This window comes from Magallana gigas, chromosome 7, assembly GCF_963853765.1.
Source record: "Magallana gigas chromosome 7, xbMagGiga1.1, whole genome shotgun sequence".
Taxonomy (NCBI): Eukaryota; Metazoa; Mollusca; class Bivalvia; order Ostreida; family Ostreidae; genus Magallana; species Magallana gigas.
The window spans coordinates 541,127-561,409 of NC_088859.1; the positions used below are offsets into that span (position 1 = coordinate 541,127).

Below are 20,283 nucleotides of genomic sequence, written 5' to 3' on the forward strand. Positions count from 1 at the left end.
ATCCAGTTACGGCTCACCGACTCTCGTGTACTTTGTTCAGAAAAAAAAATTGGAGCAAAATTATTGATACCTAACAGAAAAACAGCCATAAACGTTCATTAAAAAAACATTAAGAACCAAGATCCAGTTGTGAGGAAGACTTTGGTTTTAGATGGGAGACAAGTTTTTGACAATTTTCTGGCTAAGATGACTCATATTCTGTCAGAACTATACATTGTCTCCCTCATTTTCATGAGAAGAGTTTCTTGCCCCCTAAATTTTTATAGTACCGGTATTATTCTTCTCTATGACGCATAATCTTTTGAATCAAGAACGCAAAGTTAGAGGTGACCCATGGATCAAATGCTCACATTGGCCTTCCCTTCAGTTGAATATGCATTATATTCTGGACTGTGTTAAAGCTCTCGGGATTGACTCAGCATAGAGTCCGGGTCACGGAGGACCAATCACTTCTGCTTGATTGGATTCACCGATTCTAATTAACAAGCACTGTCTTTGTTCAGACCACAGACTGTAAAAATCAGGATTTCTCATTTTCTTCTGATTGAGGTGTAACCTAATCGCCTGCTATAGAAATATGTCAGCCCGTGTCATCCGGGTCACTGCAATTGTGTCAGTTCTCTCCTGACATATCGAACACCGATTGTACCTGACTGGCATAATGGGCCATTTCTGGTTGGGACTATTAAAAAGGGAAGCAATGAACCAAAATAAAAAAGTCATAAAATCCTGCACTAAGAAATCCTACATCGGTGACCGTCTGTTGGAAGCAGTGTGACCAGATCATTTATTTGTGTGGGAATGACACAACTAGACTAGGCCAATGAAGACTCTCCCTGTCTTAATTATTTGGAGACGTCCCCTCCCCGTACAGTGGCCTCAATTAACTAACCTATGTAATCAGTACCATTAACACTGCTGGGGCTCTTAATTATCATGAATCGGTGATGCAAGTCCCTATCTATTCTGTATTCTAACCCAAAAAATAAATTAAATCTTGTGTCATGAATGTTAGTTGGATAGACAAAAATATATACCATGCCATAGTTCATGTACATGGCAAGTATGTGAAACACAAGTTCTAGTTAGCTTCAGGCAGTTTCATTTTTAACTGCAATATGATTAATTTCAATATGAATAATTAACCCATGCCTTTTTCGAATGTAACGCAAAACAAAAATACTTGTTTGCTTGGCCTGACCATAATTGTAGATCATCGGCTAAGAAGTGGACAATAGCTGGAACCACTCTATTGAAAAAAAAATTTATTTCTGTCTCAGCTTAATCAGCAAAAGCTATTGTCACTAGACTTTCTGATTAGTCTTTACTCTTTGATACGGAATAAAAGTGAAACACAGTAAAATTTGCAAGAAATGTAAAACATTAAAACCACAAAGAGACTTGTGCGAGTGTATATTGTCATAAGTATAGTGGAGTAGAAGACAGTCTAACTGAAACTAATGTAGCATTGTTTATGTAGTCTATAGGCTGGTGTAACCAGATTAATGAGGAGAGTTGATTGAATGGGGTGGCCTGTACTACTCTGTGGCATTACTCCACAGGGACATTAAAACCAGACTACAGAGGCTTTAAATCAGTCAGCCTCATTAAAGTTTTAAAAATTGGATCCGAAAGTTCTCTGAAAAGGAGGGGAATTCCCCCCCATTTAAAAAAGTCGGTCACCAGTTGATAACATTGATCCAACAGCAGCATGTGAATCAGATACTCAGGGAGGCAGGCCTCAGGCTTAATGTTGCCTTACAGTGTTTCCAATTTAAGCCTTTCAATTTGAGTTCCTAAGGTTTCTGGTTCACGAGCTTGTAAGATTATAATTGGGATTGCGTGAGGGAGAATGTGTGCAGATTATTTATATACTTGGTATATTTTGATCAGTTTTAGTTTTACCAAACTGATACAATATTACTTAAATTTCTTGATTTCACCAATCAATCAACACACAGGGACCAATGAGGTTGAGATCACACGGACCCACCCCTTCTCTTAATTCTGTCAAAACAGGTCAGGTGTGCTTTTACAGTTCCCTGCTATAAATTGATTCCACATGGCCAACACAATTTAAAACTCCTCAGCTTCAGGTACAAAGTCATTCTGACTGTCTTAATGTGGGTCAGGAGGGTTCAATACAACACACAGGGGGAGAAATTCGGTTATCTCGGCCACGTGTCACAACAAACCTCTACTGTGCACCGCCTCCCTGACAAAGGCAGCATTCGCACGTGTTGCATGCACACAAACAATCAGTGAGTCACTGAGTAACTACTGGGTTACTGGAGCGACCCCTGTATCTGTGTACACTACAACCCCGGACATTTCAAGCTGCACTCCATATCAACAAAAACACAGCGGACACATCAAGGTGCACTCCATATCAACAAAAACACAGATTGTGTTATGACTCCCTGGAATTTTCTGATATGTCACTTTCATTATCAGACAAGCTATTAATTAATTTAATCTAAACGTTAAAAGTTTTTAAATGATTTTTCTCGACCAGGTGACAGTTTTAGACAAGGAACAGAGGGTGTCAATCCAATACAGAACACTAGTCACCATTTCATCTTAAAGTTTCAAATAAATTGGAATTATTGAATTTTTGTTGAGTTTACTTTTTTATCCTTAAAATATTTTGAGTTTAACTGCTCAACTTCACAACATTTTTAGTAAAACGAAACAGTAACAAGAAAAAAACCCAGCAAAGTTCTTCTGTCACCATCAAAAACTTCTGAAAAAATACTACGCAGATCTTTTTCTGTCTTGAGCTAATTAATTCAATACCAGTAATTAATAACCATAGTTTTAATTTATTCAATATTCCCAATTAACAACTACTAGCCTTTTACATAATGATTTTCTTATTACATTACATTATGTTTTCTTGACTGCATAAAATCATGTCAAAATATTACCCTACTTTTCTGAAAATCCTTTAAATAATCAATGACCTACTTCAAATCACAGAAAAGGAACGAGATTAAATGTTAATATAGGGAACCTTCTGAGAAAGGTGTGCAAACACTGGCAGAGTGCAGATCTCTTTGTTCGACTGAGCCCCCTTACTTGACACAAATCAAAGAAAGAACATGTATTGATTGCTCGACATTCTGTCTCTCTTCTGTCATCTGGCAGGGGTTCACAACTTCAAATCTATTTTAGGCAAAATCAAATATACACATTCAACCTGAATAAACTTCTTTTTTAAATTTCTTTCTTTAGGTACACCGTGAGCCTATTTTAGCTGAGCTCTTATTCAATGGTTTTGTTCAAGGTTTACACATTAAGCACACTGGCGGTTTTTTTATAGATATTGCTGAGTAGACAGGAATGCTGATTTATAGAGACTCCCAGAAATCAATGCTGGGGAATCAGAAGCTGTGGCCATGGAAACCACTCTCAGCACAGTCCATCAGCTGTGGCATAAGACCCTCTCTCTCCCAGGGATAATTGATCTTTGTTTTTTATGTTTTGTTCTGAGGCAGCAAAGGTTCAAGGTTCGGTCTCTCATTAAAATTTTGGTGTATGTATCGATCGCTCATCATTGGATCACACTATCCCACACACATACACCACTCGCAACCAAGCATTGTTTGAAATGATGTGTTGACCCCAGGTTTGTAGGTCGTTGCCCGATAAGGCCCCTCCCCTCTATCTACCTGTGACCTGCTGTGAGAAGGGGTGAAGGCCCTTGGTCTTATATAAGCAAACAGCAGCAATTAGCCTGGTTTAACCAATGTAACTCACACAGGCTGTATAGAGGCCACTGCTCCACACACACATACACAAGAGATCTGCCCAATGCAGGGTCATTGGTTGAAGGGGGATTGATTCTTACACAACCCTCACAAAATCTTCTCCAATTGCCATTAGTCCTTTTACCAGCTCCATAAATCAGGGGGGGGGGGGTGTTTGGAGAGAACTCAGGGCCAGAGCTAGAAGGGACAACAAGGGACAATGTACTACAGTGTGATCCAGACCAGAGAAAGGTTGGCATGTGTGTGTGTGTCACACATATAAATAGCAAGTGTATGAGTATGTGTATGTGTGAATACTATAGTGAGGAATTAAAGCACACATACACAAGTACTACATTCACACGACACAGTACACAGAGAGATCAGGCTACACTTATTGACAGGGGACTTATATAAACCTGTCCACTTATTGACAGGGGACTTATATAAACCTGTCCCCACTACACATCAGTACTCGGTCTAAGTACATCACATACCAACAAGGATGTGAACATCTTAAAAATAACAAAAAGGAATGCAAATTTCCCACTTCCTGCTTGTGTGTGAGGATGCATGGATCAGCAGTGTGTGTCATTACTACCCATGTAGCTATACGCATAGATTCAGACTAGCTACAAAGCAGGGATGTTACTGAGACTGATTCACCGATTACCAACAGTCTCTCCATATCTATCTTCATAATGTAGCATACTGACATTCTTTGATTTAAAAAGATTTAAACCTATCTCATTTCCTAAAACAGATAAACCAAGAGAAATAACTCCAACACCAATCGTTGAATCTAAAATAACTGAATGGAAAGTTAAAGGAATGGAGTTTTGCTTACTGACTTATCTGTAATGAAAAAATAACCCGAATACATGTATAATGATGAACAAGGTTTACTGGGTTATGCCAATTTATATCCTTGGAAGAAGAGGATGAACATCCATGCAATATTGTCTAATGCTTTCTTATTCAATATTGATTCAAGATAATTATATTAGTACATTGTTATAAGAGGATATATCTACTGCTATTTTAACTATATATATACAGCAACACATGATCATAGCGAACACGCTTATAATGAATGGACGCTTACAGCTAAGAGATTTGCATTCCCTATTACTTTATTACAATTTCTCAATTCAATTTCTTTATTTACCAATTAAGGGCCCTCAAGGGGCAACATGAAGATTGTACATACAATCTTTACTTTATTACATGTTGTAAACTTGACGAATATAAAAAAATTACACTTAAAGCGAAGCAAAATTGCCCATCACTGGCACTTCACTATAAGCGTGTTTTACTGTATATGTATTATAAAAACCATTTAGAGAGAGAAATGGACAGCGGTCAGTGTGGAGCTGTGTGGGTGACTCACCGATCTGTGGGGCCATCTGAACCATCTGAGGGGTGATGTGCTCCACATAGGGCCCGGGGAAGTAGCCACACAGTTTCTGGTTCTTGTTGTAGCCGATCAGCCAGCCCGTGGGTTTTTGGATGTCATCCGAGATCGGATGCTTGACCTCTAGAATGTCATCCTTGTCCAAGGGAATGTCTGGAATTTGGTCCGCATCCTCTGTGTCGTCGGTTTCCTTTGGGATATATTTGTAGAGGGCTCGGTAGTATTCTATTCCCTCCATACTGGGACCTGCTCTAAAAGAAAATCTGACACATCAATCACCGCCATAGCTTACCGAAGCCGGCATGTCAGTCTACTTTCACTTTTAAATTTGATGTTGTTTATAAAACATCTAAAAAATAAGAAGAAATTAAAAATCCATACAAGTATGATCCTACATACATTTCAGAGACGACCATATCATTTCAATATAAGAATGTATCAAAATAATTTATACACTTTATATTTATATTTATCTCTTCTCCATGTTCTCATCTCCCTCTCTTATCTCTTTCTATTTCTTTTTGTACATCTTTCTGTCTCTGGTTCTCTATCTTAAATCAAAGTCTAACCGTTATAAACTTCTGATTTATCATACCATTGGTTTATAAAAGTAAAAATTAAAAAATTTAATCGGAAATTTACCTTTTAAGGGTTAACACTGCCCATTAATTGATTCATTGACAAAAAAATAACTCTTTTCCGACACAATAAAATATTAGGTAAAAAATTAGTTCCTTAAAAATGTTTTTCCTGCTTCTATTTAGATCTGAATTTGTCAGTTTTAACAATACACGTTTTAAATGTATATGAGGAAACAAAACAAGAGTCAAAAGCTATGAAATGTCGCATACTTCACACGTGGGAAAAAGTTTTCATGCAAAGAGACATAACTCCTACAACCACCTAAGATGGTAAAGTACCTGTAATAATGTGTTATAATTCCCTTTAAGGTGGCTCACTACACCGTAAAATATTTTCTCAAATCAGCAGAAAATTACTTGATTATGATAGAAGTATTTAAGTCTAATATGCCAAAAAATATGCAATTTTGGATGAAAAATTACATTTTCAAAAATTTAATTCAGTAAACATGAACAAAAGCTCCAGGCGGATTCGAACTCATGATCTGCGGTTCAGAAGCCCAATACTTTAAAAACTGAGCTACGATCATATACAACCCAAATCAATAAACAGTTTAACAAAACATTAAAATCGCCATCTTGTGACGTAGTGTCTTAAAAAGTATAAGTGTAGGTGTAGTGAGGTACCTTAAATGTGGACATAGGTTAACAGAGATCTAGATATTAAGTACTGCATTTGTAGCAATGTGGGTATGAGACTGCCTTTTTCCAAAACATGTTACATGTACAGTACCTAATTTCTCAAACTCATTTCATAGAACAACTCTTGTAATTCATCTGGTGCAATATTTCAGTTAAAATGCATTCCTATTTCATATACAGAAAGACGTTGTATGTATACTGAAATCCTAATACAGTATGCTACTTTCATAAATCTTATAAAATGCTTGCATAGCAATGAAAATTAACTTCTCAACCCAAACTGGTTTTCCATATCAAAATGTATTCTACATTTATATCATTAAAATTGAATTATCAAACTGTCTTGCATCTTGTTGACACATTTTATAGTGTGTCGACATAGCCATTTTATAGTGTGTCGACATAGCCATTTTGAAATGATTTTATATCTCGATCTCTCTCTTCTTTTCCTCTCTTAATCATTGGAACATGTACTACTTATAACCATTTCTTTTTTATAGCATTTATCAATACAAATTGTGTTTAATGTTCATTATATAAAGAAAGTAGTACTTTTAGGTAGGAAGTGTGCTAGCCCCCACACACCTTACACAGTAATCCAGCTAAATACCGCTAGATCTTCCCCAATCTTCTGTTTCACTTTATCTCTATAACAATGTCGGCTTCACAGATCGGACTTTGATACAACACCCAGTGGCTTGCACAGAAGTGTATCTCAGATACTAAACAAGGACATAATTTATGTACGATCAAGTCTCCCCTATCCATTCACTCATCAAACATAAAATGTTTGAGACAGGATTGGTCCCTTCTTTCTGTGTGCCTTTATCCTTAAATCAGATATAATGTTTTTTATTTTTCTGTGTGTCTTTCATAATTCAAAGATAACCTTTTTTCCTTCTTCTGATACAGAGTAAAAGCTAACAGGAAATAGAACTTACCTTATATATTAGATTACAGTCCAACAATTACATCACTTTGATTACAGTTATATAAATGTTCTTTTGATTGCAGTCCAAAGATTACATAATTTTAATTACAGTCCAATAAATACTGTATACAGGGTTATTTTTGCCCCGTTTAATATTTGCCCTTTTACGATTGCTAACAGTTTCGCCCCGTATTGTATTCGCCCAGAAGCAGTTGTCTTTAAAGAGAGATAATTGGACACATTTGAATTTGCCCAGTCTTAAATTGGCCCGCTGACAACAAGGGCAAAAGGGGCGAAAATTAAACAGGGGCAAATATTTCCCTGTATACAGAATATTCTTTCAATTGCAGTCCAACAATTACATTCTTTGATTACAGTCCAAAAATTACATTATTTTGATTACAGTCCAACAATTACATTACTTTGATTACAGTCCAAAAATTACACTATTTTGATTACAGTCCAACAATTACGTAAATTTGATTACATTTCAACAATTACAATACTATGATTACAGTCCAACAATTACATACCTTTGATTATGATCCAACAGTTACATAATTTAGATTCCAATTAACAATTTCACAATTTTGATTCAGTCAAACAACTTCACAACTTTCATTACGATACTACAATTACACACTTGATTATATTCTATCAATTACACTACTTTGATTACATTCCAACAGTTACATTACTTTAATGACAGCCCAAACAGATGTACTAGTGCAATATAAAGTCCAACAATCACGTTGAAGCAGTCCTCACAGAATAAGATACACTTATTGTGCCTTTGTTATTTGTAAACCATTTACATGTAAAGCACTTCTTAAAGCTCTGAGAGGCTGATGAACACTCAGTGGGTTTCATTGTTTTATCTCTTCCTTTTGAATGCTTCAAGTTAATGAAGGCTTTTATATATTTGAGCAATTTATATGATGTCACAAAAATGTTTTTCCTGAACCCACTTACCATATCATAGAACCCTAAAACATAGCTAACTATGAATATTTGTGCCAAAAACATCCGTTCAAAGAGGAACCTCTAGAATTATTTTGGAACATTTCTGAATTTTTTTTTAACTATAGATAGTGATGGATGTTAAAAACTCTTAATAATCACTCAGGAAAATACTTCATTGGAGGAAGGATAAAAAAAGACATTTTATGGATTCAAAACCTATTCCAAATACAATGTAACCAAAGCTGCTGTTCACAGGAGTAACATGTTAAATACTTGCATATATTATACACTACATGTACATTATTTTCCTATTCAGCTAAGTATGTCTGCTGATATCAGGTTTTAAATAAGAAACATTCAGCTCTTGCATGTTGAGGTTCATAAAAAATACCGGTAAATCTCCTCAAATCTGCTGAGGTATAACAATACAATCTAATTTCTACTAATGTCCACTTTTCTTAATATTGCATAGAGGGAAATATTCACCCCTATTATATTTTAACCCCTTTCAACCTCGTTGTCAATGGGCAAATTTAAGACTGGCTTAATTCCAATGTCTCAATTATCCTTCTTTTAACAGAACTTTCTTTGGGCGAATTAAAGGCAGGGCAAAATTGTTTGCAAGTGCTTAGAACGGTGAAAATAACATGGGGCAAAAATAACCCTGTATACAGAACAGCCCAGTAAGCCCTGATTCATAATACATCTGTACAACCCTGTGGGCCCCGACTCATAATCCAACCCATTGAGCCTTGACTTAAAAGACAACCCAGTGGGCCCTAACTCATAATACAAGTACAATCCAGTGGGCCCTAGTTCATAATTCAACCCAGCGGGCTCTGATTACTGTAAATTCCTTATATTACGCGAGTTCTTAATTCCGCGACCCCGCTGGTTTGTATCAAATCGCGAGAATATAAAATCACGAACGCTGAACTTTTCTCCTTATTTCTTTTAGTTTTCAACTCTCAGAAAATAATGGCGATATTTTAAAATCCGGGAAGGATGCTTCTCGCGATTTTACGATGATACTATTTCCTCACATTTAATTAGGAATTTACAGTATTGGACTGAGGGTTGTTACAACAGCTTTTAGTGTAATCAATTCATTTTCTCAGCTTTCCATTATTTTTATATATTTATAATGGATGTCTATGAAATAGAGAAATTTATGAATTTGTCCACAGTCAGCATCAAAGAGTTAGATGTAACTGTCACACTTACATATATACATACTTCATACGAAAATGTTCTCCATGCTATACACTTCTTTTTCTCTGGTGTTTGTTTCATAAGTATAAAATACCAATTCTAACAAAGCAGCAAACATCCTTGATGTTTAACACAGTATAATATATGCTACTTCCCTATATCTTCTTTTTTGCAAAATTTGTTCATAACCGTCAAGTACTATTCAGAAATACAATGTTTTTCTGCCCAAACATCTCTCATTTCTGGGTCAAATACCAGAATAAACATGAATATGATATGAATTTTGTGGGTATTTAAGGAGCCATAAAATTCCCTAGCAATTCCCTCTTAGTTTATACAGCATGTACACAGAATCATATTACTTTGGAAGCTGATATATTTGGAGGTAGCCTTTTTACCAAAACTACAATATTTGCGCATTTATTGAAAAAAAGGACTGTCTTGAAAAAATCAATATTCTTGAATAAATCAAAAGTTTGTCTATGGAGACACTAAATAAATGCTTGGAATGCCTTGGATAAGGAATCATAATTAATACCATTATTACCGGTGGTAACAAACTTCAAAACCCATGACCATGTCTGGTCCAGTGACGACATCTTAAATAGGTATCTATGTCCTCCTAGAGGCTCCTACTCCAGTTCTCTCTCTCTGATGGGTCCCTCACCTTCCTGTATGAAATGTCATAACACATGCTGCTCTATCAAAACCACATTGGCTCTAGTCAACTGTCAAGGTCAGTCAAGGTAAATAACTCATTAACTGAATGAGTGATGGCAAACAATTACTAAAACTGGTAATATCTATTATTGAATTACATCAATATGTAACTGTAGAGGAAAGTCACAATAAAGCAGCCCTAACTGAACCATCAAACATATTGTACAGACCAAAAGTCTATCAATGAACAGGCACAAAAACACAGACCAATCTGCTGGGGCCTTATAACTAGTGACCTTGACCATTGACATTGTTTGTGGGTGCATGAAAATAAAGTTATATGCCATATACCTCGTATTTAAAATAGCAAGGGCTTTTAAGGTTTCATCTTCGCTAGCCAAGGGTTTTCGGTCCACTTTGCTCCCCATAAACCCTTGGCGGATTTCATTACGAAAACTTGGTGATGTGGTGGCGCTATCTAGTGAGCAACTTGAGTTGCGCCCCTTGCATATTTACATTTTAATCGAATTAAACAACGGGTTATATATACACTACGGCATTAATACAATTTGAAAACATGTTGACTACCGAACATCGGTACATAATTAACGATGCTATTAAATACGAATTAAGTTATAACCTAGGGAAAGCACCAAAATAGGAACGAATATACTAACGGGATAGGCAACTTCTACATTCGCCATGTTTACCTCCCATGCTATCACGCGAGCATTGACAAGTTTGCAGAACTATGTATAATTCCAGTAAAATATGTAGGTTTTTAAAGCGATCTGGTTAGACCAACGTTGGGGAGGCACTGTACTCGAGAACTTGTGCCTCAACTTGTTAAAAGCACCAAATGTTTTACCAAAGATCACACATGCGTTTTCTTTTAAAGTTTATATTTACAAGCACTGGGATTGGATCAGCTACTCGCAGCTGCAGCCAATCATAAAACGGAGCTTGTCACCGAGTTTTCGTAATGAAATCCGCCAAGGGTTTATGGGGAGCAGAGTGGACACATCATCACAAAATGGCTGACCTCTGATCAAAACGACATTTTGTTTTATTAAAAAGATTTTATCAACGGTAAGAAGTGACTTACACCATAGCCGAGAGGATAATGTGTCGGGCTTGTGATCTGTACATCAGGAGTTGAAATCCCACATGGGCTTTTATTGTTACTCACTGAATTGAATTTTTTAGATATTAATTTTTTATCCCCAAACTACAAATTTTTCGCTTATTTGACATATGAACTATATCTTTCATAATCAAATAATTTATTGTTAATTTGAGTGACTTTTGACAGGTGTGTTATTCCACCTTAAGCCTACCAGAGCTAGTGCAAATCACTCACAGCTCTGAGCAAATAATATTAGATATATATGTATCAATAATTGCTTATACAAATTTAATTGTCAAAAGGAATGTCTCTTTTGTAAATAGTAGCCAAAGTTGTTCACAATAAAACAAAGAATAGATAGTCATTTAGAAATATCTTCGTGGTCTTAGTATTCTGAGTTAAATTTATAAACATAAATCCTAACAATATAGGAAGAATGCTTAATATGTATAATACTGTCCATGTAACCCAAACAAGGAAGAACTTGTTTCCTAGTAACTCAAGTAAACACACTCAGCCGCACTCATTGTTTCAAATGACACAAAACAGTGCCAGTGTTAATTGTTTAGCAACTTATGTTTGTTGTTCCTTGTGTATGTTTAAGTTTATAATATCTTTTTTGAAGGGGGGGGTGGAGGGTGGAAAGTTTAAATTTCCACACTTTTCTTTACTGTAGAATATTTTTATTCGTGGGGGTCAATGTTTGTGGGTAGCCAAAATTTCCCCGCTCCATGGGGACATAATTTAGTTGATAGTGTAATCAGGATAATTTTAATAGATATCAAACAAATAATTGTGTATAGGTTCATGGGGATGTATATTCGTGGGTAAGGGTTCCCCACGAACAATAATGATTCCATAGTATTAGTTTTGTCTATTCAATTTTGTCTATTCAATTTTCCAACCAAAAATTTTTATATAATAATGGGTTGTAAGCAAGGGATAACATGTACAGATATAATAAACATATAATAGATATTTCCATTTTTACTTGTTGTGAGGATGGATTTGGTTTGGGTTGGGGTACTATATGTTGTATGTAGGTGCTCTGTTCATTTTACAAGACAGTTCTGCATTCATAAAAACTATGTACATGTATATGTAACCTACTTTCATAATATTTTAATAATTGTAGTAAGAAAGGAGAAATGAGCATATATATATATATATATATATATATATATATATATATATATATATATATATATATATATATATATATATATATATATATATATATATATAATTTCAAAATATATGTCTGGAATGGGGGTCGAACATGGGACCCCGGCCCTGCAGCTCTTGTCTGAGTTACCCGGGCTGATATCCACAGTCCATATAGTCCCATGTAACTACCACATTCCTCCCTCCTTAAATAGTCGATGACTCCAAAGACACAACATAAGTTCACCTTTTCAGGACTTATTAATTATATTTAAAATTTGCCTAAACAAAGAAGGCCACCGAACCATCAGTAGTAGCAGGGAATGAGCATATATATACAATGAAAGTATATTGCTGGACCTGAATTGAACCGGCAAACCCTGCATCTTTTAAGCCAGGAGCTTTACCTGGCTGAGCTACCAATGCTAATATCCTTCTATCTATATTGGCCAAAGACCTTGTCTCTTTTGAGAAGTGGGCCGGCATAGCCTACATCCAGACTATGCCTGTCCACCTCTCAAAAGAGAATAGCCCATGACCAATTCTCGCTAAGTTACAACATTTTTTCTGCGTAATTTGGGTGTTGATAAAATAATGAACAATGCAGTGGCAAGAAATGGTCCTTGGCGAGAACTGGTCAATGGTCACCACTGATCAGTTAAAGCAAAACGTTTATACTCTGTCACCAGTTTTTGCTTGATATTTTGATAATTATAAATCCCTTTGTGCTCAAACTACGTTCATCCACTAATATGAAAAATGTTCAGATTATCTGTTTTAAAACGCCCCCCTCTACCGCTTCAGATTTCAATGCACATCCCAAAACAGAAAGTCTACAGGGATTTTGCATTGCATCAGCCATTAATAAGCCTGGATGATAACGTTGAAAAATTGCGCGAGGTGTCCCGAGTACTTCCGAATGGAGAAAAGATGTAAACATTTCCCATTTTAAATATCCGTAAGAAATTTGTTTTTGGTTTCTGTGAACTTTTATGAGGGAAAAATGATAATTGTTCAAAGAAGATATATTGGATATATTCCCTTTCATTGATTTCAACTGTATTCTTTCACAGGTATGTGTATTTTTATTAAAAATCATCAAAAAGTGATGGAATTAACTCGGGACAGACTATAGCAGAAATTTCAGACTGTTGCAGTATTTCTTGACCATTATTTTAAAATAGATCACCGCATTGCTACTTATTTGGTTTATAACTGTACCACCATTATAAGTGACATAAGCATTAAGTGGGAAAATCTGCAACATTCAAAAATCAAGCATCGGTTTAATAAGTACATCGGTTCTGTCAGCGTACAAGCATTTGAGAAGCACAAACTGATTATCTAAATTTCAACCCCATTTCAAGTGTTCCAAAAGAGGAAGAAAAACATAACCGCGTCGAGTTTAATTAAACAGTTCAAACCACTTCCCTGTTTCCCTGCTTCTGAAGATGCGGGCGAGCTTCCGCAACTAAATGCATCGAAATTTTTACCATCAAATGTAAGCTTTGTAAAATTAAAAATCAATATAAATATGAAATGGACTATGTTCACTTCATACCTGCTAAAAACTTCGGTCAAAGCACGACTAAACTCAACCAAGGCAAATCAGTTGACATGCAATCCGCCATAGCAAAGGGAAGTTGTATGACGTCATTTAATTTCAGGGTTACGTCCCTTTTTTTTTTATCTCCGGGAGCGGATCATGATTGTATATCATAATAGGCCACTGACATTCATAAAGAACGCACCGTTTTGCAACAAATCACCTCAGTAATACCCAGTGAACTAAATCAAGCAAATACATTGATGACTCAGGTATATCACCTTAAGCAGTAACGCGATGTCTGCCCACCCCCCCCCCCCCACACACACACACTTAAAAAAAAAACCCTCGCACGTACACACACGCGATAAATAGCCTATAACTATTTATTGCCTTTTTTTCTACCCCCCCCCCCCCATTGTAAAATTCTTGACCAAAAAATAAAACTCTGCTTAACCTTTTTGATATTTTGCCGTAATTTATACGAATATGCTTTTATTATCATTTTAGTTTCAGTTAGGCCTATATACATTCAGATATTAAAGTAATCTATGCATAGGCGTCGGAACCGGGCCCCCCCCCCCCCGCCACCCCACTTTTTCACACGCAGCAAACATAATCGTTCCTAAATTTACCTTAAAAAGATTGAAATATCAATATTAAGTGATATATAAAATTGGAAATTATACAAGCCCCCCCCCCCCCCCCCCCAACGGATTAAGGAATTTCATTATTTGGGGAACAACATTTCTGGTAAGTTAGATTCTTTTTGGAGCTATAGGGATAACCCCCCCCCCCCCCCAAACTGATTAGGATTTTCATGATTTTGGGAAATTTTTTTTGCTTGTCAAGATTTCTGATGATTAGTCTAGCCCCCCACTTTCAATTTGCTTCCGACGCCATTGCTATGTATGCCTTAACGTGACTCCTTTAATATAACTAAAAGAATTGTAAACACAATATTAACAATTTTATCATTTATTTACGAAAAAACCCAAATGATTTTAACCCTGTGACATTAATAATCTTCGTTTTTAAACAATTTAAGAGAAACCATCGGTCCACACAATGGCCTATTTTTGCTAATTCTTAAACCGGCTGGCTGGCTTAGGGACAGGGCGCCTTTGATTGCGTTTTCATTAACGATGGATTCCTGTTACTACTCTTAATGTCTTTGTCAATTAATTTGATAAGCAGTGAACCAGAATGAAATAAAATGATAAAAATACTTTTAAAGTTTTAAAAATTGAATTTATTTTAGGATATTATCAGCTTCACACAAAACCCTAGTGAGGTATACCAGTGCTCCAATATAGGAAGCATCTTAAAGTTATTATTGTCGATATTACGAGATGAAAATGGGCTACTATGACTTTTGCAAGTTGTTACTAAGATTTTTAAGATGAATGATATTAATACTTATAAAAATAATTAATAATCAAAGAATCCGGATTACGAGATCAAACGTAAAGTCATCGGAAGATATAAAGAGCTATATTTACCTCGCTATGACGATTTTTTACCTCGTTATAAAGATCATTTAAAAAAAAATTGATCTCGGAATAAGTAAGACTTTTGTGGGGGTTTTTCAAAGCTTACCAAAGTAGACTATCGTGCCTCAAGATATTAATATTTATAAAATACATGTACCTTAAAAATAACCTAATTTCAAATTAAATAGTACCTGCAGTCCACCTGATGTGAAAGCTATTGTAACGATATCCACAGAGGCCAAGCCTGCTTTGACATTAATTTTTGGTTACATTGAGATTAATCTCAAAAGGGGTTGGCCTCTGCATGTGGATTTATCTCAACAATCGGAACGCAACAACACCGATCCAAAATTAATTAACCATTTCAAATTAAAGACATAACTCAGCATCTAATTTTATCGGTACATGTTTTGAACCTTGTTTGTGAGTAATATTTTTGATGATTTTGATTTATACTTTCTGTTTTATGCTCAGGTGGATTTTAATGTTCAATCTTCGATAGATTTCAAAGACGATACTTTGAAAGAAATGTAAAACACTGAGAGTTACCTTCCTTAGATCGTAATAATAATGATTACTGATAACATTGAGTTTATTTTTTATGCATTGTGCATTGCTAATGAGGATTGGTCCTTTTTTTCAAAAGAATTTTAAAAGCGGAATTAAAATAATGATAGTGATTTTGTGATGAAGTGTTCAGCATTCAAGCAACCGAACGAGATATATCTAAATATATACATGTATTTCTATGATATTGACGAACTCGGAACTTGGAAATGGTTTTTGCGATGAACGGAGTATGCCTTGCAAAGGAAGGGAATGTTTCATTGATGTAGCATCTGCTACGGGATGTCTCTGAAAGTATGAAAATTAATTACGTCCGCCGACAAAAGCAGAAAATCACCAAATACTGTAGTTATTTCGAAGGTTGTTGCAGACGTTTGGCGCTTTTGTAGTGATTCAGAAAATTAGGTTTTCCTAACACCAACACATAAAATACATAACGTGTTGTAGTAATAAGACTGCCCTTAAAATATTAGGAATATGCACAGGCGTCGGAACCGGGGGGTGGGGGGTGGGGGGGGGGGCTTTTGCAAAGTTAGACCTAACCATTAGGCACATAGCATCATAGAGGGTTCAGCGCCCCCCCCCCCCCCCCCCCCACTTTTTCTCGCAGGAAATATAATTGTTCCCAAATTTACCTTGAAAGATTGAAATATTGAGAAATTGGAGTCAAAGGCGCATACTAGCCTCCCCCTCCCCCTCCCCGATTAGGAATTTCATGATTCGGGAAGGTAGAATCAAATTTTGGTAGGTAAGATTTTTTGGGGGGAACTATTAACTATATACCTGTATACTTCCCCCCCCCCCCCCACCGATTAGGATTAGGATGGATTAGGATTTTGGGAATAAGGTTTCTTTTCCAATATTTCTGAGGATTAGTCTAGCCCCCCCCCCCCCCCCCCCAACACACACTTTCAATTTGCTTCCGACGCCAGTGATATGAATCAAAGATATTTTATGATCTGTAGAAATACTGGGCTGTAAGTAGAATAGAGATAAAGTTCTTGTTATCGTAAATGTTGCAGGATAACATCCTCGGTCTCGAAATATTGTTTGAAATATAAAAGCCTCGGCTTACGCCTCGGCTTTTACATGTTTGTTGTGATATGACAAATTAAATTTGTAATTTACAACGTTATACCAAGACAATTTAAAATAACATTTCAAATTTGTCAGTGTTTTCAATTAGGACAGTCCGACACATTAAGACAGTGTACAAATTTGAATTTAAGTCTAAGTTTGCATCATGATCCTGGGGCCAGGTCTCATCAACTTGCAATTTTTCAATTGTTCGTTCAAGTTTTTACAATTTTTTCTAGGAACTGAGACCATTTGGTGTCATTTCTTTGTGCTAGACAAGTGTCGCTTGAAACTGTCATTAAATTTCAACTTATGTCGACTTAAGCTAACTCATTGTGACCGCCTCTGTAAAATTTGATGAGATAGGGTAGAAATAAATATAGAGCGACATTGAGATTCCATGGGTCTGCTGTCCGGGTAGTGTTTACAAGCAGATTCAGGCCTGACAACAATGAAATGATAACCAGGGTTCTAAAATAAAGATCTGTGTTGGAAGGATATAATGATTTTGCAAATATACACTAAAAATGAATCCTAAAATATATTTCATACATAATCCAATATATAAATCATAATATAATAAAGAATAAAAACGATTTCAATAATGCTATTTATTATAGCAATCTACGTTAACATTTCGCACAAATATTTGCAAGAAAATCTGAGTGTATATATACCCCTGGTACAACAGGTTGCATGTGCAACCTCAGTTTTTCGTCAATTTCTTTGCATACGGTCGATTTTATTAACCGGTAATATTTGTGTAAACATATACAGATGACATATATTTGTAAATGAAATCAAAAATTTAATAAACTGAAGCTTTGTCCTGATATTTGATAATAAATATACGCCATGGTCAGAATCGCTCTGATCGTCAGAATGTGTAGAGGTGTTTGAGAAAACTATAACGTGTAGGACGGAATGGGAAGTTTGAATATATTCTTAAATACATGCCGTTTTCTGTAAGCCCATATATAATACACCCCGCTTGTTGTGGTATACGTGGTGGAAACTGTGATTTTCATTTAATCTATAAAATGTGATGGCCACGAATATATATTGATAAAAACCACAGTATTCAACTTTTATGGTCGGCATATTTGATTGATATTGTATAATAGCAAACTCTGTTCTGATTATTTTGTTATTTTATTCTCGTCTTTTTTATAATGTCACTTTAAACATCAACATATAACCGTATAAATAATCCACCTGAAAAAGTAACCAGCGCAGCAATCAATATTGACACCTTGCCATAGAACACATTCACATTTGTAGCTGGTGCCTTCGACGGAATCTCCCCTTGTTCGGCAGCAGTTTCAAAAGATTTGTAATCATTTCTTCCGTCATCATGAACATCTATTTGTGTACGTTCTAGGTCTTCCTTGGCTACAAGAAAGTTGATTTGGATCAAAGATAGCAGGCTTTGTATATGCGGTTAGTTCTGATAAAAAGAAAAACTTGGATTCAATGTTTTAATAGTATAAAAAGCATGTTCATACCCACAAAACCTGTTAAATCAGTTTCTAGCTTCATATCAGCTCTTTTCAGTGCCTTAGGAAGTAACAAATAATTCAATATGTTAGGACTACTTTTTTTTCATTTGTAAATCATCAATTGGCAAAAAAATATTAAGGTTATAATTAGAAATTACATATAATTTTATACTAGTATGATAGATTTTATTCATCGCATTTTAACTTTTCATACTTGTTTTGACTCGAGGTTCCAGTCAACAGCGATGATTCGAACACTATACACCACACACAGAACCACTGTACCAGCAATTTCACCCCACCAAGCACCTGCCAGTATCAAATTTATAACAATAAATACTCAAAGAATAAGAAATCATTCTTTGAGTATTACGAGGTGATTAAATGCTGTCCAGGAAGGGGGGGGGGTAAATCCGATAAAGTCCAAAAGAGCTTTATGATAGTGATAGATTTTATTATACTCGACCGTATACAATTCAATTGTAACAATATATAAATAGTGCCAGTTTGGGAGGGTAACAGTTGAAATTGACACCCCGAGAAAACCATTGTCAACCGACGCGAAGCGGAGGTTGACAATGGTTTTCGAGGGGTGTCAATTTCAACTGTTATCCTGCCAAACAGGCACCATTTATTTTGTTATACTGAATGTCTTTTTTAAAATTTTTAAGAAAATTTTACTGCTTTTATATAGGAATAACGTGAATTCTACAGCGAACCGTACGCGCATAATTTTCGCGCATGTAACATTTTTTAATGTTACCCGTTGCCAAGTGCGTTGCTAACGCTGAGGGTAATAGTAAATATTATTAACTGCGTCTTAACCAATCAGATTTCAGTATTTAACATGAAAGTATAACAAATCAACATATGTGTAAGTATTTCGGGACACCGGATTTCAAAGAACAGAGATTAAACAGGCTAATTAAACGTGATTATTTCGCACATGTGTATTCTTACTTTCATCTTTAGTTACCGATGACAATACGTTTATCAATAAAAGCATTTGTCTTGAGTATAACACTTTTTCGATGGCCTAGAAACTGAGTTTTCTAACTCAAGGAACATTTACCTGTAACGCTCAAAGATGTTGCAAACATCAATGATAAAGAAAGTGGAAGTGCTATGAGAACATTGGCAATAAAACTCATGGCAGCCCCAAACATCTGGAGACCCGTCCCACGTAGTATCCCCGCACACATTGTCTTAAATAACAAAATGCATAAAAAGTTACGTGATATCTACCTGACATCTTTGCTATCCAAGATAAGAATAAACGAATTGGACCCTTGGCTAGCCAGATGAGAAAAAGGAATGTATGGTAATAATACATTTCTTCAGAGTGCATGTTATTTATTAATAGAATGATAAAAAAACCAAAATGTACATACCTGATAAAGTTCAAAAAATTTATAAATTGCCAGTAAAGGTAAGAAGTGCGAAGACAAGGCTAAAACATCACTAAAAATATTTTTAAAAACATGAAAATGGTTTCAAATAAAAATTGCAGCAAAGTTCGAGTTTAGAGTTTCTGTCACTTAAAATACTGTATTATTCATTGCATTTTCCATTTATTCTCTTTTGGTGTCTTATTTAAAT

General features: G+C 35.6%; 1 protein-coding gene across 4 annotated transcripts in view; it reads right to left on the minus strand.

The window, feature by feature from the left end:
• LOC105321629 (phosphatidylinositol 3-kinase regulatory subunit alpha) overlaps positions 1–14,203 on the minus strand; it is a 39,599-nt gene extending 25,396 nt beyond the window's left edge. Inside the window, exons 1-2 of one of the 4 annotated variants that reach the window (XM_034458331.2) lie at positions 14,064–14,203; positions 5,140–5,414 (exon numbers count right to left, since the gene is read on the minus strand). In XM_034458331.2, coding sequence (XP_034314222.2) covers positions 5,140–5,401 — 262 coding nt within the window. In that variant the 5' untranslated portion in view covers positions 5,402–5,414; positions 14,064–14,203. Of the gene's footprint in view, positions 1–5,139; positions 5,415–7,910; positions 8,126–9,576; positions 9,597–14,063 lie in introns of those variants that run through there. The other 3 variants (XM_034458333.2, XM_034458330.2, XM_034458332.2) reach the window with 3 other exon arrangements.
• Positions 14,204–20,283: the final 6,080 nt, after the last annotated feature.